At 42.0% G+C, this 25,502-nt stretch overlaps 1 protein-coding gene across 1 annotated transcript in view; it reads right to left on the reverse strand.

Annotated features, from left to right (window-relative positions):
• The window catches only part of ARHGEF4 (Rho guanine nucleotide exchange factor 4), a 225,812-nt gene that overhangs the window by 116,909 nt on the left and 83,401 nt on the right, over positions 1 to 25,502 (reverse strand). Inside the window, exons 3-5 of the mRNA XM_065639832.1 lie at positions 10,264 to 14,691; positions 5,903 to 6,229; positions 136 to 265 (exon numbers count right to left, since the gene is read on the reverse strand). Of these exons, the coding sequence (XP_065495904.1) occupies positions 136 to 265; positions 5,903 to 6,229; positions 10,264 to 14,691 (4,885 nt within the window). The remainder of the gene's footprint in view (positions 1 to 135; positions 266 to 5,902; positions 6,230 to 10,263; positions 14,692 to 25,502) is intronic.

The raw sequence follows: 25,502 nt of genomic DNA on the forward strand, positions 1-25,502 counted from the left end.
AGCAGATTTCTGCACAGACATGGATGCAGCATTCCAAATAAATAGGTTAGAATGTTTATCACATCGTTTCCATGCTCAATAGACCAGAGCTTAATTCTCTCATAATTGATTTCCAACTAAGACTAGCATACAAACCAGGAGAGGAGATGCGCCGCTTCCAGCCCACGCAGTCCAAGCCTGTTGGAGTGCTCTGGGAAAATGGATGCAGTTTCAGCGGCAGGACGTCCAAGGCAACAGCAGACATGATGGATGGGCTTATTCCAGCCTGCAACAAGAGAGGGAAAACAAAGACAACAAACATTAAACTCAGATGCCCTGGAGGACAAAATACAGCATTCATCACAGAGCACCTCTTTCCACCTCTGATGCCTGCTCCTCTAAGTAAGTAGTACATTAGTAGACAAACATAGATGATTATGGCTAGAGAGGTTAGAAAAGAGTGAGAAGGCACAGAAAACTGCAAGGTACTAAGAACAGAAATGACCAGCCAGGTAGTGGACTCATTTTTCACACACTACTACACACACCTACATTCACAGAAAGTTTCACTCCTTCCTAGGAAGTGTCTCTCATGGGAGGGTGAAGCAGATCATGCCAACAAGTCATCCCCTCAGCTGCAGAAGTGTCCTACAACTTTACGGCTAAAAACTGCTGTTCTGGTATTTAACATGTAAATAAAGCTTTTCCCTTCAGAGATGTATTGGCACCAGTCCCCAGCGATGTACCATGTAGATATCACAACATTCTTCTCTTCAGTTAGAGGTACAAATAGCATCTCTCACTCCTTCCTCTACCTGCCTGATGGATTTTACAAAACTTACAGAACTTTATGGAACTTTGAAAACTCTATACCATTGCCAGATCTCACTGAATTAATAAATTTTGCTGGTTTAAGAAAGAAAAACATATAAATATATACACACAGCTCTTTGCCTCTAATGCCACAGTAAATCAGGCTTAAAATTTAAAAATACAAGATTTTTTGTCTATTTAAAAAACCACACAATCATACAAACCACTGTCAAAAAGATATACCACCTACCCACAGATTAACCCACTCTCTCATGCAGACATTCACTTAAAGTTTAAAAAAAAAATCTATCAACAAAATCCAAAATGTAAACAAGGTTGTTCTCCGTTTCTGTGTCAAAACCAATATTTTCTGCCAATCTTGCCACATTAAGAAACCTTTAATGTTTTCTGTCTCCTCTCATCCACCCTGAAACAGCTGGCTGTCAGTCAACACCCCCCAAAATTATCAGTGACTGTGGGCAACTGGGACATCAGCTGGTCAGTGAGCACGGGTCCCATCGGCACAGCCATTTTTCACCTCTGTTTCACTACTGCCCCTTCCTTTTGCTGCTGTGACACCCAGTTCCAACATACCCATCCTTCACTGAACCAAGAATTTAGGCTATCAAGGTGCAGTAGTTATTTAGCATCTTTCCTTCTCCCTATCAGCCCACACTATATCCCACGAGCACAAATGTTGCTACTAGCCTTGATGCTGAAGCCTCTTCTTTAGCAGACAGCAATTAGTCAAAACATCCTTCCAAAACTAAACACCAAAATAAGCCCCCTGAATAGCCACATGCTGCTGCTCTGTACCTGGCTTGCTTTACTCTTCCTGGACTAACTTTCTTTAAACAAAGAGAACACAGCCAATAGTTTGGCACAAAGCACCACCTCCTGAGGGGCAGCATGAACCCTGTTCAAATTAACCTGAGCAGTGTCTGTCTAGAAAAGTCACAACAAAGCCCCAGTGGGAGCACATGCTCTTCCAGTGACAATGAAATCAAGCAGAACAGGCAACTCGCTGCGCTACAGCTCTGAAAATGCCAAGGGTAAAGTCTAGGTTATTTACATGAAAGGTGATAGAAAGCATTAGTGTCCTGCATGAGACTAGGAAGCAGAATACTGCCTTAGGGCTGTTACCATAAAAACTGCAGGCTTCATTCCTACTAATCTCCAGGAAGTCAGAGCAAATTTCAGGTACAGGCACCATTTGATTTCTCTAGCAGGGGAGCCAGGCCTGCACAACCCAGTTAGGAGAAGAAACATTTTCAGAGATGTTAGTAATATGTGGGCAAGGTTTTCCCCAACCTACAGGGGAGGGAGGGGAAATAAGCAATCGGGGCGCAGTAAAAACCCTCTCTTCTCCATTTTCTGATACAGGTTCAAGGAGGTTATTTCTGTGCTCTTACACACAGCAGTTCAGTCCCAAGAGAGGCGTTTACCCCTGTTGTGCCTGTGCCTTGTCAGGTAAACAGGGGGAAAATTATCTCATCCAATCCCCTCTCCAAAGTGTGTTTATTACACTCTTGAAGTGTATCTGAGGTGCCCACAGTGCTCATAACCATGGTAGCTCACAGCAAAACTTAATTTTCTCATATTACAGATGGGGTAAAAAAACAGATTTCCAGGAGTCACATCCAGGAGAATAAGCTAAAGATCTATTTTTCACTGCTTCTCATTTCTGTTTCAAAATAGAAGAGAGAGCTTTTTCTACACTATATCCCCTCTGGGTATAGTCCCCTGATGGGCCTTTCAGGAATCTCTCTAATTTGGCAGTACAGAAACTGTGCTCTAATAAATGTCCATAGAAGCTGTGTCTGTGTTTCTATTGCTGTGCACTGGAGAGGCATAAAGTTTAACAGTCAGGTTTAAACTTTTTGTCAAAATAGGAAGGAGCAAGACATGAGTAGACAGATAGTTCAGAGACATCACTAAAACGATTTTTGCAAAAATAATTTCCAAAACAGAACCCACTGCCATTACAGCGTTACACATAAATGTTTTGGGGCATTGTGTCTGCTCCAGCTAGGGAATCTATATCACATTAAAAATAAGTAAGAGGACCCCAAGCTATAGCATGAAACCCATCACCATGCAAAGTGCAAAGCCTATGGCCAAGCAAAAGAAAACAGATTCATCCACAGCCCTGTGAGTTTCTCTTCTTCCACTTCAGGAGGTGCTTCCTCCAAAGGCTTGCCAGGACCAGTTAAATGTTAACACTTTAAGGTACAAGATCAGAAGCTGCTCAGCTTGTTACTGGTAGCATTTCATTATAAGGGACAGCTGGGTCAAGCCTTGAGTTTGACTCTAGGGATTTACACAGGCTGTTCCCATTCAAAGCAGATGAGCAGCTTACCGGACCTAAGCAAAACAAAGACCAGTATATAGAATTGTTTAGGACTAGTATTTCAAGAGGTTATTTTTTTAAATTTAAAGGTAGTTTCTTGACTGCCCGCCTCCCTCTGAATCCCAGCCTTCAGAATAGCTTATTACCACCAAACTCATTTGTGTATGTTCATCTGAATGGTAACAGTAGTACCAGAAATCAGCACTTGAAAAATCAAGAACTGATTTTCTATTCCTCCCTGGTCTGACCCGTTGTTTTCACAATACTGCGGCACTACATCACCTTGTATGCTGACCTGATCTTGACTTAACACAATACAACTTGTTATAACTGAAGCCACACATCCTAAGGCAGACGGGTGTCAGAAAACATCAGAATTGCAATTTCAGCTCTCCAAAGACCCATACAGTTGCCTTGTTCCAGTCACAACACCACAACAGACAACAAACATCTTACAAAGCTTCTTTTGTGATAATTTATTTCTCCTTATAAAAAAAGGATTTAGCATCCTTCTAAAACTACCCTCAAACACTGCAGCTTGTGACAGCACTCCCACCACCCTTGAGTGTATAAACGAGCCAGCATTAACACAGGAATAGAGCATTACAAAGACAGAATAAAACACAATAGGAAAAAAAAAAAACCAAACCTATGCAATGACTATTAAAAAAAAAAAAAAATACAGGCCCAGAAATACAGTTATATGGGCACACAGGAAACAGCCCTTCAATCCCAACAGTTCTCTTAATAAAACTCAGTATTGTGCCCTCTTATCCTGCCCACAAAAAGTGCCAATAACCTGCACAACACACTTAAGTCAACAGAAACAGTAAAAAACAAATCTACCTACAAGCTACTAAATATCTTCTACTCACCTCTGCTACCCAAAGAAAAATGAGCCAGAAAACTAAGGCCTTTAAACGTTCTAAGCAGGTGATTTAAGTGAGGGAACTTCAAGGGGCCCAAGGGCAGGTGCGGTTAATTACACAGCCGATCACAATTTAGGGGTGAGTTTGCACCAGAAAAAAAAGGGTGGAAATGCTTAAAGGAGAAGCTGTTTTCTGGCAGCATCAAGATGTGTGGTCAGTCAGCAAAACAGACAGCACTCAAGCTGTGTAGTCTGATAGCTCTAGGGGAAGCGATGAAGGTAACTGGTCGCTCCCCTCCAGAGCACTAAAGGTCTCGGTGCTGGCTAACACACCCCGCAGCAGGGGCCACACTTCCATCACTAGCCATGCTTGACACAGAATTCTAAGAACTATTTTTAGTATGTTTTACTGGCTTCTGTTTATCACTGAGCCTATGTAAGACAGAGATTCATTTTCCCTAGCTTGTTTCATGACCTTAAAGCGATGCACACTCAGAACTCTTAACAAGATGGAAAAGTAACACAACTAAATTACTCACTGCCTTCAACACATAGGCAGTAGTGGGGCTGAGCCAGGGAAGCATTCTCACTGAGCTGACAGTCAGCAACACATCACAAAATCATACCCAGCACTCATCCAAGCATCAACTGGCAACATTTTGTTTAGAAGAGTCCTACAAATACAAAATAGCACAGATTTTTAGCTCCTTTTCTTGAGGGAGGGAGAAGAGTGGGCAGTTTTTCAGAAACGCTGTTTCTGGAATTGGCCTGGTTCTCTGTCCCAGTGTCGGTCAGCTTGGATAGGAGGCTCTCTCAGGCAGACAGGTAGGAGGCAGCAGGTTTACTCTCAGCAAGCCATGGTGGACAAGCTGAGCTGTGTCACGTGAATGTTCCCCCCTCGCCACCCACAGAACTATTCATCCGCATAAACTCAAGCGCATGTTGAAGTGCGACAGGACTGGGCCCTCAGCTCCCCTCAAACATCGTCATTTTGATGCAAAAGCAACCAGAAACAGGCAACCAGGACAACAGAGAGAAAGTGAAACAAACGTAGATAACATACCAGAACAGAAAACCCTGAGGAAAACTTTTATTGGAATATCTGCCACTTGATTTCAAGCTCAGAAGCTTCCTCCATATTATCATCAGATGCTGCCATGGAGTGTCTCCCTATCTCACGTCGTTTTTCCTCAGAAGTTCTTTTTTATGTGTGAAGGCTAAATTTGGCCCTTGGATACAGATTTGTGGTGCTCCCTGAAGGGAACAGACCTTATCTCTGGATCCAAGAGTAACAGATGCCATCGTTGTGAGTCACAACAGCCATAAAGTTTGCCACAAACAATCATAATACTGACCTAAGTGTCTCCTCCAGTGGAGGGAATACTAATAGCTAAAACTCCCATGACAGTGTTCTCTCCAGCATTTCACAGCAGGAATTTGCCTCAGTAGGAAGTGTGAAGTTGGCCTCAGATAGAAGGGAAATGTGTATTAGAAGTCCCTTTTTAAAGTTACACAGCAATGCCGTGGGGCACAGAATGAGACTTCATCAGTTTAATTTATATTGATTTAAGGCAACTTTGATTTGTCCCTGTCTTCCTTATCTTTCAGCTTGCAGATCAATCTGATGCTCTCACATCCTATTGTCCAACATGGCACAGGGCATGAACTGCTCACTTACAGCAACTAAAAAACTCACCGTCTTTAGAGATTGTCACTTCTGGACCAGTTAGTGTTTAATCAGTCTCCACAGACTACCAGGCCCAAAGAAAAGCAGACAGAACTGGTACCAGACAAAGTGCAAGGACAGGAATATGACGACAGCAGAAAGAAGCAGCTGGAGCAGAGAGGAAGACAGCGCCAGAGAACCAGGAGGACGGTGCACGGTTTCTTACTTTTAACTGATCCTCTAGGAGGTGTTGCAATTGAATCCCTCTCTCTGGCTGTGTCTCCTTCTCTAGCTTCCTTTTTGGGTTCCTCTCCATCCAAACATCATCGAAGCTGAAGCACTTATAGAGGGGTTTAGGTCTCTTCCTTCTCCTCTCTGGAATCTCCTTGGATTTTTCATCTGAAGCAAGGAAGGTGAGCCTCCAGGCTTTGCTCTCAAGAGTGGAGACAGGGTGTGGGGATGGTGGAACCTCGGGGAGCCTTCGTTTGCGATGAGGAAGCCATTTCTCATTTGGCCTCTTTTCAGGTGGTGTTTGACATTGCTGTTTAGACTCCTGTTTCACAAACGGCAGGTGAAAACACAGGGTTTGTTGGCTGGAAATTTTGTTTGCTTCAGGTCAGGTTGAACAGAAGATGGTAAAGCTCAGTTATCTGGCCCCAGAAGTATTCAGAAGAAAACGCTTTCCCAAGAGCACTGTCTGGCCGAAACCAGCCGGCCTACTCAGCCTGCTCCACAGGCTTAGGGATACTCCAGCCCAAAGCAGCAGCTCTGCTGTCCTTTTAAAGTGTAATAGACACTGCCTCTGCACAGGACAATGCCCTTTTCACCCTCGTTCTAGATGGCACATTACAATAACATTACTACTGGGATTTAGGTCACTCTGTCTGTATAATATTATTTACAAAGACAGACAGTGTCTCTGAAAATAGAATAATGACCAGTCTTGTCTGTCTGTGCTTTTCCAACTGTACTTCAGTTACACAATGTGAAAAGGCTTCCTAGATGCCTGCAGGTCTGATATATTAAGCTCTGTGCTTCCTAATGTGCTCTTTGTGCTATCCATTTTCTTTCCATGATGTTAGGCCAAAAGCGAGGAATTACACAGCTTTGCACTTCACTCTCATGTGCTTTTAACGAGTGGTTGCACAAAATTACAGCTTTTATACTGGAACAACTTAAAATTAAGCATGTCCTGAGGCATCTAACTACCACTCCAGGTAGCAGGAGTGTTAGAATCAATAATATTTAAGGTGGGAGACAACAAAATTGAGGAATGAATCATCTCAGGAGTCTCTTTTCATTCCAAGAAAATGTTGTGTCCTGACAATAGTATCTCTCCAGTTTCTCACTGTTCATTTAAAGAACCCAAATACAACAACCTTTAAACCACTGCAGGCACTTCTATCTACTCTCAATTAACCGACAATCCCAGATCAATTATTCTTTGCCGCTGGCAAGAGATGCCACCATCTAGAAACATCCCTTATCTACTAGATGCTATACAAAAAGGAAAGTGTGTCCTGCTGGCATTCGGTTCCTAACCCCATCATATGGGAGAGAAGGAAGGATGAGAACTTGCACAGATTCCAAACATGCGACATACTAGGACAGCTGGCTCTTGCTTGCTGGGTAACACAATTATGTAAGTAAAATCATGCCACAAACAGGTTAATTAAATATTTCTTGAAGGCCCTGCCACATGGGCAAACTGGTAATTGTTCTGTCTTGCTGGTTTCACCATAAAATCTTTGTCCCAGATATAACTTGGAGAACGTTAACCATCGCAGGTAACAAGAGAGGGGCTGCTCTGTGCTCCATCTCGCATAGCAGGGTCACTTACCAGTGTGGCAGCCAGAGGCGTCAGGGACAAGCCGATCCACCGCACTTTGGTACAGCACTATAGCACAGAAAAAGCTGAATAAAAAATACCTGTCTGGGGGCTTGGGGAATATATACATATCCCTGTAGCAGAGGGCACACTGGGAAGCGAGCTCAAGAAGCTTCACAATCATGCATTTGTTTTGCAATAACGTCTTTACTAATGTGGAACAGAAAAAGACTTTACTTTAAATCCACTGTTAAACTTAATTTTATGACCTTTTTACTCAGCAACAGACACAAAAGACTGTCTTTAGTGTTTAGATGCTAATTATGTTGGAAAGACTTAACAGTGCAAATATACTTTGCCCAACATCTCTGCTGTATTTTCAGAGATTCTTGAAAAAACAAATTCACTTACAAAACCCATGGTGCAGTTCTACTTCATTCCACAATGTCATGAAAATGGAAATAAAAGCCCTATCTACTTTAGTAGATGAGATGTTGTGTCCTGAAAGCTGAGACATTTGCATTAATGTCCAGGCTCCAGCTGCATTTATCCAATTTCAGATATCATACTCTGCAGCCTCCAGAAGAATTGGGAAAATTCAACTGGTTTTATATGGCGTAGACATCATTTAAGGTTTTCATGGTTTTCTTTAAATTATTTAATCTAGCAATCAATTTAAGTAATTATTTATTTGGTCATAATGGTTATATTATAGGATGTGGTCTTGCCTATTCAAGGCTTGACACATGCTTCATCTCTCCACTCTTTTCTAGATACTCTTTTGGGTTATCATTTACAGGTCAATGATTTTATTTGCCCTCTGAGAGGCTTCATCTGTTGACTGTGTGTATAGTCCAAGTATCTTGCATTTTCCTAGGCTGGTGTAACAGTGCAGCCTCTTGTTTGGAATGTGGTCTCCAGTATTAAGTTTGTAAGTTAAGTCGATGCCCATGAAAACAAAAGATTCAGCAGTTCCAGTACTACAGCCCTCACTTCTCAAACTGCCACCTAGACACTTCTTCAGATTCCAGACAGCATTAGCTGAAAAAACAAACCAATCAACCAAAAAACTTTCACTGGGAATCGATGAAGAGAGGTTGAGGGAACTGGGTTTCTTCAAGCTGATGAGAGCACCAAAGGCAATATAAGGAAAGTCTGCAACAATTTTGTTGTTACATGGATGGTAGATCTAAGCACTTCTCAGTAGTGCCAAACAATGCCACAAGACAATGGCCAGAAATTGTAGCTTGTATAGTCCTCATTGAGCATTAGGAAAAAATTTTCCTCAGGAACATGTTTCCCAGAGAGGTGGTGAAGCTCCAGAAAGGGAGGTTTTCAAGACTTGGTTAGACAAAGCCATGGTTTTGTCTATCTGGTATTGCCACTGGTCCTGTCTGCAGGAGGTGGGCTTAGACTATCTCCTAGGGTCTGTTCCAGCCGATCTTTTTTTGTTTCTGTATAAAAAATGGGGAGTTTCTATTAAAAAAATTAATGAGAAAGGGTAGGCTATGACCATTTAGGGAGGTATCTTAAAACTTTAGTAGAACATGAGATGTGAGAGAAAAAAAGGCAGCAGGAGCAGCAGCAAAAGCTGTGCGAAGGCTCATTTGAGTTGAATGCAACCAGCCCTCAGCTGCAGAACTGACCAAGCAGCTCCAGATTCAAGAACTCTCTGAAAAACCTCTGCTTGGGGTATGCAGAATGTCGTACTCTCTCTCAAGTGCCTCTTCTGAAAATCTGCCTAACAACATTATTTTGCCCATTTCTTAATGTCAAAACCCATCATCAGCAATACTGAAAAAGTAGCATAATCAGGCCAGGTTGTGGGATCTCAGCTAACAGATCAGTCTCAGTCACTCTGATGGTTTGTGCTTAGCCACTGAAAGAGATTCCCAAGCTTCCAGCCACTTACACCTCAGGAAATTCTCTCTGGGATTAAAAGCCTACTGACAGAGGAAATATCTGCTTCTAAAGGCCTCAGCCAAGCAAGAAATTCCTATTGAAGATACAATCTTTTCTGTGAGTTCCATCCTATCACAAGGAAATTAATGTGTTACCAGAAGTACAATACAATGCAACACCAAAAGCAGACCCTGAGTCTATGTTTTGTGGGGGTTTTTGGTTGTGTTCTTTTGTTTGTTTGTGTGGTTTTTTGCTGTTTGTTTGGTTTCGTTTTTGTTTGTTTGTTTTTTTCTCTTTGCTGTAGAAAAGGCAGAAAAGGAATTCTAGTGGCAATCAAAGGGTAGTTATGGCAACTGCAAAAGACTCATGGTACTTTAAGAGACAGCTATTCATTGTCTAAAGAAAAAGACTTTACTTCTTAAAAAGTGACTGCTAGCAATGGGAATTGATTTCTATGTTGCCTTTCACTTCGAGAAACTTATGTACTATACACCAGTTACAAACCTCAATTCTGCCTTATCTTCAGAAGGGTAAGACCCAGCTAAAAACTGGGTTGAACACAGGGTGATGTCTGTTTAATCTGTCTGAAACATATTATGCATTAGCCCTGTTGTAATGACTCCATTCCTTTGTATTTTTGTGGTAAATCCTCCCTTAAAGAGTGTATCAATTCATATAGTCTTGAACAGAAACAGAAAGATATTGTGCTACTTAGACAAAGAGGAATATTTATGCACTCATCTAACCAATGTGTTCACTAAGCCATTAAAGAGTTTCACTGGAATTCCTAAACCACATTAAAACAAAAGACTCTGCAAACCAAACCACCATCTGATCATTCCCAGACAACAACTCACCTCATCTCGGAGCATGTCACTAATGGAAGAAGCTGTGGTTAAGCTGATCTGGGACTGACTGCTTATGCCACTGTCATCCCTCTGGTATTCGTTGTCCAACGAGTGTACAGAAAGCAAGAGACTACCTCTGGGTTTCAGTGTCTTTGGTCTCTCAGGAGCTTCCAAACTGCTTTCAACTGCAGAGCTGTTCCCAAGAGAGATCACTGAAGTGGCACATATTCTTCCAGGATAACGGAAGCTCTTGGGTTGAGACATGGATCTTGGACTCTGCGGTTTAGGACTCATGGGCCTACAAGGCATGTCTTTACCATCAGAATTTGAGAGCTGGGGACATGATGGACTTGACTGGCTAAATGGTGACTGCAAGTCTGCAGGGTTAAATGGAGATTTCATCCAGTATTCCTCTAGAGAAGTATTTAAACTGTTGCTCAGAGCCTCCTGTTGTTCATCACAGTCTGAACTCTGCGAGTATCTGATGCCCAGGTCATGGGACTGTATTCGTTTTCTCCACACACCTGCAGGTGAGGAGACATCAGCAGGTTCCACAGAGGTGTCAAAATAGTTGGTGTCTGTTGAGGAGACAGTACCTGTTTCTGTTTTAAAAAATGTGTGCCCGTTGGAACTATCCTGTCGCTCTACTGAGGCTGTTCTCATTACATGGCCTCTACTTGTACTCTCCTGTGTTGGTGATAAACTTGCTAAGACAGGCCTTCTCAGTCCATCTGCCTCCTTGCTTTTTAGAAAAGCTTTCCAGGCGCTCTGGCGAAATTTAGCTTTCTCCTTTTCATTTTTCAGTGATACTCTTGAGCTTTGCTCAGTATTTTCCTTTTCTGGAGATTTTGATTCAAATAAGCTTGACAGGGATTTGTGTGCCAAGGACAACCTTGTCTTGAACTTCTTACCATCAGGGGTTTTGTTTCTTTTGTATTCATTTTCAGGAAACGATTTTCTAACCCCAGAGTATTCCACAGGTTCACTGTCATTGTTTTCAGATGGACTGGAAATTTGTTGTTCAGCATATTTGACAGCAGCCAGTGTAGGAGAAGTTGAATTTGTATCTACATCTTCCATCAGGATCCGACCAGAGCCAGAAGCCTTCCTCAGGCTCATTCTGTTGAACAATCCTGCAGGTCTCTCATAGAATAAATCATCGTCGTCAGAGTACTCAGATGTGTAGCTTTCCTTCCTGTGGAAGGCTGAACCAGATGAACAACTTTTGAAAGACTGTAAACTTTCAGTGTCTTCATCCTCTTTCCCAGCATCCAGTTCTTCCATCTTTGCCTTGGTGCCAAAGAAGCTGCTGCTTCCCTGATTTTCTGCTATGGCAGGCTTAGTTTTCCTGAAAGATGTCATTTTTGAGAATACTAAAAACCTGGAAGCTTTCCCACTATTCCCATTCTTCGTTGGCTTTTGCACAGCTTTACAGAGACTGCTGTTACTTCCCAAGATGTGGAATGAGTTCTCATCCATTTCCTCGCTGTTAGTGCTACAGGTACTTATATTATCCAGGCCTGGCACGCAAGTGTTATGGGTCTCCCTTTTCACAGAACTGTTCAAGTAATCAGACACGTCTGGATTCTGTGTACTGTCTTTGCTAGGGCTCGCAGTGTCTTCTGCAGGAGAGCCCTCCTTTCCTTCATCAGAAGAAGGTTCTTCACAAATACCCATTTGTTCCATTGAATCATTACAGCTTTCAGCTCCTTGCCTGCCTGCTGCTTGCTCAGAGATGATGATGGGCCCTTGATGGTCAGCATCAGCCCCATCTCCCTGACACAAATCACTTACATTGCACCTTTCCAGTGTTACTGCACTACTTATATCTAAGCCTTCCTCTCCGCCTTGATGAACTTTGAATTCCTCTTCCTTAGACACCTGGTCATCTCTTATTTCAGCCCATGACTTTCTGAGCTGTTCTCTCTCTAATTCAAATCCAGTCTTTGTTCTGCAAGGCTTCTTCTCAGAGATCATAACACCACTTCTGCTATGTGATTTAAAGACTGCTTCTTCACATTGATCTGCCTGACTTTCTGCAATAAGTGTATTATTGTCCAGTGGTACAGTAACACTCTCAAATTCCACTTTTGCACTTGTTACCGTGGAATTACTATACATGAACTTTGAGGATGAAACTGCATCTCTTTCCTCTCTCTTCTCTTGTGAAACTTCTGTTTTTTCTTCAGCTGTATCCCTACCAGGGAGTACCTCTGCACCACCAGGAATGAGGTGGGTGGCCAGAATCTGTTCTTCACAGCTGCAGCTTTCACTCAGAACTCTCTCTGGCTCATCATGAACTTTGCTGACAGTATGAGGAGACATCAAGTCCTTGCTCACTGCATTTCTCAGTGGTCCAGTTACCACTTCAGTAGGAAGGTTATAATTCAGTGTCTGGGACTGTAATCCTTTCTGCTCTACGGATACTATAATTAGGCCAGGCTTTAACTCTGGAAGAGTCATTAAATGCCTCCTCTGGCTTATATAATCTGATCTGGGAGTCATTTCAACAGCAAAGACACTGTCTTCATCCTTTCCTGTATGAGCAGGGTGTTCATTTGTTACTAGGTCAGAATGAGTCCTTAAGGCACCAGTTTTGCAACCTGTACTTTGCTGCATTGACTCTTTCCGCTCTGCCCCAGAATAGCTGCCACCCGGTTGCATTGTGGCTTCCAGGGCTTTCCAACCGAAGTCGAGGTTAGAAGAATCATCTACCCATCTTTTCCCTACCACGATCTCCATACCTGACAGTTCAGATTCAAGGCCATTCCCTTTCAAACATTTCTGCTGTATTCTACCAATGGAAACACAGTTTACAGCACAGTCACAATCTCTGTTTTCCACAACATCAGGAAAAGCTACATGACAAGCTGCTAAGTTCTCAGTGTCACCAATGCCAGATTCAACATCAATATCACAAGGGGATTTGTCTGCTTCCAGGTCTCTTTCAGCTTTGTAGTGGTGACTTTTTATAAGTTCTTCAGTATTTCTGATCACCCGCTCACAGTCCAAGGCAGATGAAGTCTCCTTTTGTTTCAGATTACACACAAAAGCGTCAGTCTGTGTGGAAGATAAGATATCAGTACATGTATCTGCTGCTTCTGGACTAAGGCCACACGTCTCTGATTTATAGTGCAAATCATATTCAACGCACTGGGGAGAGCCTGCTGGCTGAGAAAGCTGACAGTCATTTGAGTCTATGTCAGTATTAAGAAGAGACCTTTTTATACCAAATTTGCCTTCTATTTTTATTGCTTTTTCAGGGCTTACAGGTACCCTTCCCAAGTTTTTCCAAGTGTATTCAAAATCCAGCCCTTGAAGAGGTATTCTGGAACATGACCATCTAAATTTGTCTGTCAGATGAATACAGTTCCCCACGTATTCTGTCCTACTTCGAGCACTGATGTTTTCAGGTACGCTGTGCCATGTTTTACCTTCTGTAATCTCTGACCTCCTGAGTGGTGGCTGAGATCTTGGGTGGAAGCAACTCTGGTAAAAGAATGAATCTGAAGTCAACATGGTTTCTGTACCTTCATGTTTTATTGTTTTACCTGTAGTTTCCTCACTGTCAACTGAGTTTCTCTTGCTGCATTTTATACTGGACATAGAATCTAATTCACACTTACAGTCAGATGTCCCAGTGTAACTTTTACGGTTAGGTCCATCTGTTTCAAAATGAAGATTAGGCAAACTACAGCTTGATGCTGCATCTGACTGGAAGGAAAATTTTTGTACCTCAGGAAAAATCAAACAACTTTCTGAGTTTGCTTTGAAACAAGCAATGCTTAATACTGCAGGATGTTCCTTCTGTCTTGTAACACCATCTTCTGTGGGTATTAAGTTGGTACAAGACCGCACTTTACTGCTTTTAAACTCTGCTTTGTTTTGCAATACTGCTACAAACTTTCTATGTATCTGTGATATAATGCCCTCTTCACCGACTTGGTTCTCCGTGTTTGAAATACCACTAGTTAAAGTTAGCTCTTCATCACGCAATTCTTCACCTTCTGACTTCGCAGACTGTATGCAAAAGTCAGTTTTATTTGATGCTACTTTTATTTTGGAGGACACTTCTAACCACACCTGCTGGGTTAATTCTGGTTGCCTTGAGCACTTAAGTTCATGAAGGATTGTTTCTGCCTTTGCTTTAGGAAGACTACAGCACAGATTTTTTTTTTCAGTAAAAAGGCAGTTTGGATCCAAGCACGTTTCCCCAGTTATATCACTGGAAACAGATTCTGTGTCTGATACACTCTCATAAGGCTCAGTTTTTACATCTGACAAGGATCCACTCTGATGTGACAGGGTCTCAAAATAATCTTCATCTGTTTCTTGGCTGGATCCACGTATCTCCAGCTCTATTGTGCTTGGGGTAGAAGAATTCAGATCATCTTCAAACTCTCCTTCACTGATGTAGTTTTCAGCTGGCTCTGGGGTCTGTGAATAAACAGCAAAGAATGATTTAGCTGTGATTTCCCACAGCAGCAGGGCAGCATGAATTATTATTAGAAAAGGGACTTCAGAACACAATTAATTTAATACGCACTGATGTCTTTGGAAGTTCTACTTGATATTTTACTTATTAATGGACCTGAAGTCTTTCTATTTCTCATTTTTTGTTTCTTAATGTTTATTGATTAATATTTTTTTCATTTTAACATGTAATTATGCAGAGGCCAAAACTTGACTTTTGGCCATATCTTTCGTGGCCAAGTACCAAGATGCATTTCACATTCAAATAAATCAAATGGAAATTTTCCCTTGATAGTAGATCTAAAAATTCTAATGAATCCATCTTCAAATCTGAGGAGGAGGTGTATGTGATAAACCTGAGAAGTAATTGTTACTGTCCAAATTACAGAAATGTGACATAAATATATGCAGAACAGTTTTGCACTTGAATAACTGGATACTACCCCTCCGAAACCCTGAACTAAAGGTGACAGAAGTCTTTGATCTCATTTTCCAGAAGGCTTATACCAGGAGCACTACATATATCAGTTATCAGAGCACATCCAAATCAGTGGCTGAGCAGAAAGGTTAAAACCACACTGTCAATATTAGGAAATGTCTTTGTCCCGGGCAGCCACCCTGGGAGAGTCTTAGTCTTCTTTTCTTTAACCATCTGGCTATTTCTCGAGTTTAAAGCAGAAAATGAAATCACAGAAAGCTTTCCTGATGTAAAAATAGTACTTGTATCAGCTTCGGGTACAGCTATTGTCAGAAATTCTGCAAAGGTACCCAACAAAGATATTTAGCTGATTCCAGCCTCAGACCATTAATATATAGAATGAGAAGCTATATAAATATAAATGGCAGCCTTTAACCCTAATGCTGGATTCCTCTTTGATCAGGTTTTGATAACAGTCATTCCAGAATGACCAGCACATTTCAAAATCTGAAACCTGAGATAATGAACAATGCGAGACATTTCTAAAAGAACAAATAAAGTAAAACACAAGTGAATGACAGCTGTCAAACTAGAACACAAGGTCCCCTGCCCTGAGTTGCATGTCACCTTCACCAGGGTGCTTTGTCACAAAGGAAGCGTGAGCCCTCATACGGGAAGCCAAATTCCAAATCACATCAAAGGATGCATCACAGAGTTTCTGATTCTAGAGTCCAAAACACAGAGGGTAAAGCAGAAAGAGGAAGGCACTAAGGTTATTTCCAAAAGGGAGTCTCAATAAGATTTTCTTGACAGAAGAAGGAAAATACAAATTGCATGGAGGAGGGAGGGGGAGGATTCAGTCCTTCAAACCAAGTCCAAAAATCCTTTTCACACCATTAAACCTGACCGAATTGCATGATAGCGGCAACATGAGTCAAGTAACCAGCAGAGCATCGTGTCCTTTACTGTGTGCAATCAGTGATACATGTAATTGAAGTCTTTTAATAATGTCAAATCCCACTATCACCAGGCCAGAAATGACCAGCATTAATGCAGCACAGACTGGTGTTTCACATAATGATGGAGCAGCACAAACTGGGAGCAGCTGGCTCCCACAGCAGCGGGTACAGCAGCAGTTGCTCAGCACTGACAGCTCTGCCTCTTCAATGGTGTTCTGAACACAAATTTACAGATGGCAATAAACTATGATAAAAACTCTTCAGGCAAGTAAGAACAAACTAATGAAGATGCCCAACAGCCCCCAAGGATAATTATGAATTAAATTACAAAAAAATTAGGGCAGAGATCCCTTACAGTCCATCTATCATTCCAAACATAGCTGTGTCAGCATATTTGTACTGTGACCCCTCCCAAATTCACAATTTGTTTTTAATGGGTATTATACAAAATTACGCAATTAAAGCAGGAGCAGAGGCCCCACAAATGCCTCCATACCTCATGGGAAATGAGGAAACAAATTCTAGGTCTGAAAGGCACCAATTAATGTCAACCAGCGGTCCTGGATCAGGCCCAGGACTGAAAAAGTGCCCCCAGTGCTGTTAAGGGGAAGAGCAGGTGTCAGGGGCCTGCTCTACCAGATGTGCCCTGGGATGGAGAGGACACAGAAGCTTCAGTTCCTGAAGAGTGATGCTGTTGTCAGCAGCAGTTCTGAACCTTCAGACTGATTCTGCTCTGTGCACAAATGGTAGTTCAACAGGCACTCTGAAAGACACTAGAAATGAAACCCTCTGCAGGCAGTGAGAATAGTGCTCTTTAACCACTGAATAACGACATTTTACTTGCAAAACATATTCAGTTTTTGATGCAAGACACAAACATTTGCACCTCAACTGCACAGGAGGAAACAAAATTCACAGATGGATAAGAAAAGCAGAACTTCCCCAGGAGGTTCTTGCTTCAGTCAGTGCAGATATGTACAGGCATCCAAAAGTAACTTTGGCACTAAGTCACTTCGCAGTTTGGTGACACAGTTGTTTTGTTAATCATCTATACACAGCAAGAGCATGATTTGCATGGCACTCCATCCTTAAGCTGTAACCTTTTTATATGCAAAACCATTCATATATAAAGTCACTAAAACACCGTATCTCTCTTATCAACAACAAATGGATGAGCTTTATATTGTTCCCAAATAGTGTCACTACTTTTTGCTGAAAAAAGATCTCAAAGCCATTTCTGTTATTTATGAGAACTTGCACTACACTAACAATCAGCGGCATGAGGAAACAACATGCAGACATCCTCTGCATAAGTGTCTTGTTCTAGTTGTATTTAGTTCACTGGAAAGGCTCCAAATGGTTAAGCAATTCCAAAATCAGCAGGACTACGTGAGCAATTGCATAAAGGCTCTGGCAGCCACCATCACTTGAGGCCGTAGTGCCACATGAAGGCAAGAGGGAGAGGGGGTGGAACCAATGGCAAAACAACGCACAGCATCAGTGAAATATCGAAACATCATAACAGCATCATAACTGCCAAAAACTCAGTGCATTTTCCTCTCCTGCCAGCTTGAGTGACTGTGCTCTGGTTTTGTTCAGCAAGTGCTTTGACACAACAGCCCTATAACCTGGCCCCTGAGGTAAACCTGGGCCTCCATCACGATGTTGTCTCATGACTCTTGCTAAGTACAGGACGGCATCAGCATAAAAACGCCACAAGCAAGGGGCCAGCTGCACTCCACCTAGCTTCTCTAGCCCAAAGCCAAAAACCTTACCTCTCTCCTTTGACGCTAACGCTCCTGCTACCACATACAGGTCAGCAGAAGTGTTGGCCAAGATCAAACATGTTGGCCAAGGCGCAGCAGTTTCTAGTAGCAATGTGTGATCTGGGTGCCATCTAGAGGTTGCGATGAGGTGCCTGCACAGAGAAATACATACTCCATTCGATAAATACGAGCTGCATTCCAGCCTCTTTCTGTGCTGCAGGGCAAACGTCTCACCAACAAATTCCTCAGCATGGCTTTAGCTCCAGCCAGATAAGGACTGCCCGGCAAACAAAGAAGCATGAAGATTTATTGTGTTCAGTAGAAGATAAGTATGCAAGATTTATACATTTATACAATAGGATTGCAAAAATCTGAAAAGTTCATGGCTCCTTGTGTCTTGTATTTGTGGTTTATTTCTTCAAGTTTTACAAACTGCAGTTTGCATCAGGAATACATTTTCATCAATGCAGCAATATCAGACACAACTATCGTGAAAATATTTCTAGATTTATTCTCACAAGTACATTAAAAATTGACAGCTTATTTGTACCAGAAGAAATCCTACATTTTAGCCAAGGCACTAAGTATGTAGGTTCATTTTTTAAATGTAAAGTTTAAACTGTATCAATAATTAATATTATTACTGTTCTGAAAAGTAAAAAGATAACTTTTTGGTCAACACAACAACATGTCAGATAAACTTTGGAACGTAAACAACTAAATTTCAGACTCAAGCAACTTCCCTGCTCTTTACTCTAGAGTACTCCCTCTGCTGGAAAATGTAAAAGGGAATACATTACTTCATTGTACTTCTGCCTCCAACACATGAAAATTTTACATGGTTAGATTTCTGATTCTCTTTTAATGAAAACAGGGGCATATTTTGCTTGCCTTATACTAACAAGTCAATAATCTTCCTCCCTCACACCCTTCCTTTATTTTTTTAACAGAGAAAAGCTCAGGACTGCACCAGAAGAAAAACAAAAAAACCAAACAATCAAACAAAAACCCCACCACAAACAAACAAACAAACCCTACAATACACACACATAAAACCCCCCAAAAACCAAAACAGAATTTACTATGTTCATGCTGAAGATACAGTGTAAAGATACGAGCAAATAACATCACTGCTCCCATGACACAGGTCACTAAGCCTCAGTGAAAACATTTTTTATGCTAAAATCGAAATTCAACTTGCTTGGCCAAAGGAAAGCTCTTGTCTCAGAGTGACGGAGGCAAATGTACATCTGCCTGTAAATGTTACCATTGATCTTTCTCTAAGGCAGATGTACTTACATGAGGTTGAAGCTGTCTGGCAGAATCAACACACAGCTCTGCACGGACCAAAAATCCTACCCAAAAACTGTGCTTATCCTCCTCCAAAGACAGGGCCCATGCTGAACTCTTGTGCTGTGCAGCCAGGGGGCTCCAAGGACTAACATCCTACTGGTGGAAGTTTGTATGCTCTTTAAAAGATCGTTTTGATCTGCTACTCTGTGCTAAACAAAGACAGCACTCCCAGTTAGTTTAAGGACATGCTTGCACACTTTGCTGAGTGGGAACCTTTAGGATTCCTGGTGAAAGAAGCGGAGACTTCTGCTCCAGAAGACCAGGCAGAGAGTGCAGTGGTCATTTGTCCTTCCACTGTAAACTTGCTGCAATCACTTCTTTGTGAGTACATTTTAGCACAGACATATTTACTTTTTTCAAGCTCAATGCTTTTTTTCAGAAGCCATTTTGTTTTCTTGAGTGCCTTTGTGAATGCTGAATCAGAGGAGTAGAAAGACAGCAAATACTTTAAAGACAGGGCAAACTCCTCTGAAGAAGTATGCTATTGGAAAAAAGACTCCATTAAAGACAAAGAGTGGCTCAAGAAATCCTAAGTGTATGTCTGCACATGTAGCCACAAGACATTCACTGATGTTCCCTCTGTGATCAGCAATTCAGTGTTCAAGTATGGGACTGCAATGAAACTGGATGTCAAGTGCAAAGTCATGAGATACATGGCTTGTTGTTCTTACCATCTAATCACTCTGCCCATTTTTAGAACCACAGGCTTGCTTGTTTAATCAAGAAAATCAGTCAGCAGACAGTTATAATTCAGACTGTTGATTAAAACAGCACTTTGGAGGGAAGGGCCTATACGAAGCCTGGGAGACACAAGGCAGTGAGCGATACAAAATCTTGCCTTTCTTGACCTCCTCCCACCATTGCTGGAAACATCATCACCAATTGCCCAATACACTCAGTCACTGCATCTCCCCCTTGATTACGTTGTTTGCTTTTGAACAACTATTTCTGTGGTCATGCTGCCCCTTTTCATCAGCCCTGTTGCGATGTTATTACACCAAACACCCTTCCTCTGGCACGTCATAGTGCTGAGTTCCTCGACGCTCCAAAGCCCATGACCTGATTGTGCTACGTGCTGGATAAACATGGTGAGCGTGTCTGCCTCACAGTGTTTCTAGTCTAATTATGTAAGATAAAGGGAGGAAAACAAGAAGATGGAGGAAGCACTATCTTCATTTTACAGATTCAGAGTAAATGACCCGCTCAAGTCATACCAGAGCATATGCAGTGGAGCCAGGAATTCAACCAGCTCAAGCCCCGCTCATTATTTTTATCTTTTCATTTCTCTGTTGAGTCTGATGCCTCTCTGTGGGTTGAGGTCTCCCTGTACACACTACTATGTAAACAGAGGAGGAAACCTCAAGGGCAGTAAGGAAAGAGACATGACTAAAATGTATGTGTATATATCAGCTGGAGACTCCCAGGTTTTACAGAACAGAAATGCACCTAACACATTTGTAGACTCTTTCCTACTGCACGGTAAGGAGGAATGGCCTCAAAGAGAAGGCAGAAGGGAGATGGGCTTCAAGAGGAAGAAAATATGTAGGAAGAAAGAACAAATACAGAGGCAAAGTATAGTAGTTTATTTTGTATCTCTGGGATGAGTTTAACAGGGCTCAGTGGGACATGCAGTTAAACATGCACCCCTATCATGAGATACGAATAATAAAAGCATTATTCTTTCATATGTCTCAGTCTGACTTGTCATTACTAACTGAACAGCTTTAACTAAGAGCTTTGCTAGCAAAGTCAGACTGGCCTTTGATGGTCAGACACATTTTTTTCCTCCTTTTCTTGCCATTGCCCTTCATCTTCAGGTTAACTCCTAGTCTATATCATTCCATATACACAAAATACATGAGGATTTCCTCTCCCCAACTACCCCTACTGACCCTTAGTAGTTGCTTCTTACACAGTTGCCCTGAAGGGTATAACCTGGCCTCTGGACTCTTGCTAATGTTACACAAACAGAAACTCAGCTGACAGGCTCTGCAGCCAACGGCAGCGCTCACAAGCAGACTGCACCAGGTCTGGAGCCAGCAGTCAAATGAGGAACCTGGGATGGATGATTTTCAGACATGGGACAAGGACAGGCTAGGTCTAGTTCATGAGTTCAGGAAGTGAATTGAATCCAGCACAACTCTGCATCCTCAGCTCTTATTTTAGTTTCGTTTTTGAGGGTGGCATGAGGTATTCCAGTGGCAAAAATCTGCTCACTCCCTTCCTCCTCTCTCCACAGTGGCTGAGAAATCTTCTGGATGAGCTTTTAAAAGCAGGCAAGATCAAACAACATGCTAATCTGTATAAAATAACAACTTTCAAGAAAAATTTAGCTAGCAACGCTGTTGCAGAGCATGGATTCAGCTGTGTGAAGTTGTGCCATTTGCAAAGACCTTTTTTGCTCACTGTTTCCACTTCTGTTCCCACATAACAGAAAGCAGAAGGGCTATTTACAGGTATGATAACTCCTTCACTATAGGCACAGAACTGCATCAGCGCTAGGCCTGATCTGCAGCTGAAACACATGATCAGGGTGCACCGGTCTCCCTCAAGTTCCAATCTTTCCTACATCCCCACAGCACACGGCGAGGAGGAGCAAGCCTTGTGTGTTGAGTGCCTGCCAGGGTTTCAGACCTGGACTGAAGCTGAAGTGAACCGTATGCTGTTACGTGTGGGTGCAAGCCATTCAGCTGGTGGGGGTCTGGAAGTGATTCAGGTGCCTTTTTTGGTGTAGCTACTCAGTATCCTGCTTAATGCCTTCCTTCTTTGACCTTGGATACCTGATTGCAGCCACGTTCCTCCTCTGTTAAATGACAGTAACACCTCCAGACCTCAGAGCTGCACTGTAAATACAAGACTAAGTGACTCAGCACAGGGGAATGAAATGTCCTGACTCATGAGATGAACTGAGGTCACGTAAACCCTGCCTTTTATTTCAAGATCCACAAGGGTTGTATGAATCTGTGACTAAAATGCCCCCTTCTCTCTCTGAGATCTTGCCCATTCTCAGGAACCTTTCATCCCAGTGATGACTTCATTTGATGTCACTTGATTTGATTTAGATTAGATATACATGGACGAGTTAGCATAACTACCAACTGTGCTTTTGCCACAAGACTCCTACCTCATTCATGTAATTGGCTTCCAGGGATTTTCTGACACTCCCAACAGTACACATGGCTAAAACAACAGATACAGTAGTTATGGTGGCATAGGGAACCTTACCTTGGCACAGGTAAGGCCTCAGCTGGAAGCTTCAAGAAAGCTTGATGTGTATCCCATTTTGGGATACATGGAGCAAGTGGCAATAATAATAATAATTTAAAAATTACAAAAAATTATCTACTATGAATAAGCTATGGGGAAAGATTGAAAGTACAGTACGAAGTTCAGAGAGCATACAATGTGAAGAGTCCTTAAGTACTGCTACAGGTGGTAATCATCTCTCCAAATGTATGACAGATAAAATAAGACTTAAGGGATTTAAATAGGAGCTGAAAGATTGAAGTTGAGAAAAGCAAAAAAACCACCAACAGTATGGATAATGAAAAACTGGGATGGATTGCCTAGGGGATAGCATGGAGTCACCATCACTTTCTGACTTTAAGGACAGATTAGATACACATCTGACAGGAATGACGCAGGTAATGCTGATCTCCAGTGGAAGAACAGATGAGAAGACCTTTTTTTTGGCTCCTTGTAGCCCTCTAATTCAGTAATTATTAACTTGTAGGTGCTTATTCAGTTATTTTACTGCGATACACAGGCCCAAGGGGATATGCCATTTTAACACTGAGGTGACACAGAAGAGCAGTCATCAGAAAAGAACTCCTGCAGCAACCCAGATCTACAAGAAACCTGTGTTGCTCTCTGCAGCTACAGGCAACCACATATTGGCTGCAGAGCTCAGAAAGGACCCAAGAATGTCCATCGAAGAGATGAGAGGTCTAGAAAGCATGACATACGAGAAAAGACTGAAAGACGTTGCTTAGCCTAGAAAAGACCTCAAACTGTAAGATGGCACATACCACTCAGTCCTTACAACTGCATTTTTTAATTTCAAGCCTCAAAACTGTAATATGATAAAGACGACAGCGAAAGACAGAAGTTGTCCATATCCTAGGTCCTTTGGCACAATCTGCCCTACAATCTCAGTTGCGTCTCTATCTCATGGGAAAACAGACAGCATGGTGAAGATTCTTTCAGTGGCAGAGAGCATTATACATCCCTAATGAGCATGACAAATTATATTCATTCAGTTCTTCAGATGGAGGAACTGCTCCTTGATCTGTCATACCTGTTTAATACCAAGGGAGATTCTAGGATTGCAGCTGAAGTGTCCGTTTTGGCTTCCCTAAACTTTAGCAATGAAGCAGTATTTTTTTTTTTTTAAACAGAAGGAGCAGGAACTGCTGCCCCAAAAAAGTGTTAACTTCTAGAACACATCACTCATTAGTTCAGTGGGAAGGATCTGGCTTTCCATATTGTAAGGATAGAAAGAAGGCTGGAGGAGGTGGGAGAAGCTGTGATAAATCCCCACACACAATTTCTCCAACTTGGCAATGCGCAGAAAGGAGAAAAAGGTCTTGCAGAAGAAAATCCAGGGCAGCAGGACTGTGAGCAGGACTAGGTGTGCTTATACCAAGCCATTCATTCCTCAGGTGTTCCCAGGCTCCCAAACTGCCCTGTGTATCTGCCTAGGTATTAGCAAATACCCACTCCCTGTGATAGGGAATACGGAGTCAGTGGTGAGCAAGATCCAGCCCTCGCTTAGCCAGCGCTAACATGAATACACAGAAAGACCTGGAAGCTTATCAGTTCAAACAGAGGGACATACATTTTAAGCTGAAATCCAGCTTTCAGCACTGGAGAATCAGGAATATAGTAATGGAGCCTCCAACCTAGTGATTTTGCTTGGCCGAGCACTGACTTAGAACCATCACCAGATCATAAAAAATCTTGCAAAAGTTGTGTCTCATTTGATACTGTGTTAAGGTCAGTTCAAGAAAAACGGCACACAGACCTGCGTGAACATCCAAAACCAGCTGTAAACTTCAGTTAACAAAACAAAGCTCAACTTTGCTCTTAACCACAAAGATCAAGTAACATTTAAAGGGAAACAAAAAATTGCAAATCATACATTTCCAAGGCTTTGAAGATCCGGCTGGCACTGCTCAAGGTCAGACTGCTTCTCGGTACAGTTCATTTCTCTTTACTCAGCCCTTTCACTTGCTTGAATGCTGAATATGCAAAGAGCACTGGACATTTTTAACCTTCAATCATTTTTTTCATTACTTGTCAAGAATAGAACTAGTGATGGGCATTAAAGGTACAATATTCAATTGTTCAGGACAGCCTAAACTTTTAATTACATCATGGTAGACAATCACAAATAAGTGCCTTAGGGAAGACAGGGCAGCTGCGAGGGGATGCAGCTTTTCTGTTTAGCTCATGGCACAGAATTGAGCAAGGACAAACCAAACAGCACAGGGAGATACACCTTAAAACCACTCACAAATCATATTGCCCTTTTGTCTTTAAAAGGGAGACTACTTCAGCCTGCTTCTGTGCAGCCCAGTGGTGATCACTTTGTTTGAAAAGAGCCCAGTTGCACATAGACCATGCTTTGAGTTTTCTTATTTTACTATCACTTCTGCTAATGACTGTCCTTCTTGGATCTGGCTCCATCAGGTTTCTTTATAATTGTTTCCCTTCTTCCTAACCCTGTTATTAACTTATAGAAATGACTAATTGCACTGACCTACCAGAGAGAAATCAAGTATCGGGTGACTGTCAGTATCAAAGATGTTATATATCTTTTCATTAAAAAGGAAAAAAATACAACCAACCAACCAAACCTTTCTTCTGCCACTATATAGAGGTAGGAATTGTAGACTAAAATGGAGCAGAATACTGTGGACAGAGATACGTTACAGCAGAACTTCTGTGACTCCATCTTATTTCACAGGTACCTTCAGGTATGGACTCAAATCTATTATGCCCATTGGCCTGTCCCCTCCTTATATGTTATTATTTATGACCTCTATTTACAGATATCTCTATAAATTTGATGCTTTATCACACAATCATTATATTCCAAAGCACAATGGCTATGGAGCAGTGGAGGTTTCCACAAATCTTAGCTCTTAGAGAAATGAGCTCTGTTCCTATGCGTTATAAAGGGTTAAGAAGACTTTCTTCAGGTGGTAGACAGCCTCCTCCAGTGTCAAGTCCAAAACTCCACTAATAACATTATTTCTCTACCCGCTCTTTTTGTAG

Source organism: Caloenas nicobarica, chromosome 8 (genome assembly GCF_036013445.1).
Source record: "Caloenas nicobarica isolate bCalNic1 chromosome 8, bCalNic1.hap1, whole genome shotgun sequence".
Lineage (NCBI taxonomy): Eukaryota > Metazoa > Chordata > Aves > Columbiformes > Columbidae > Caloenas > Caloenas nicobarica.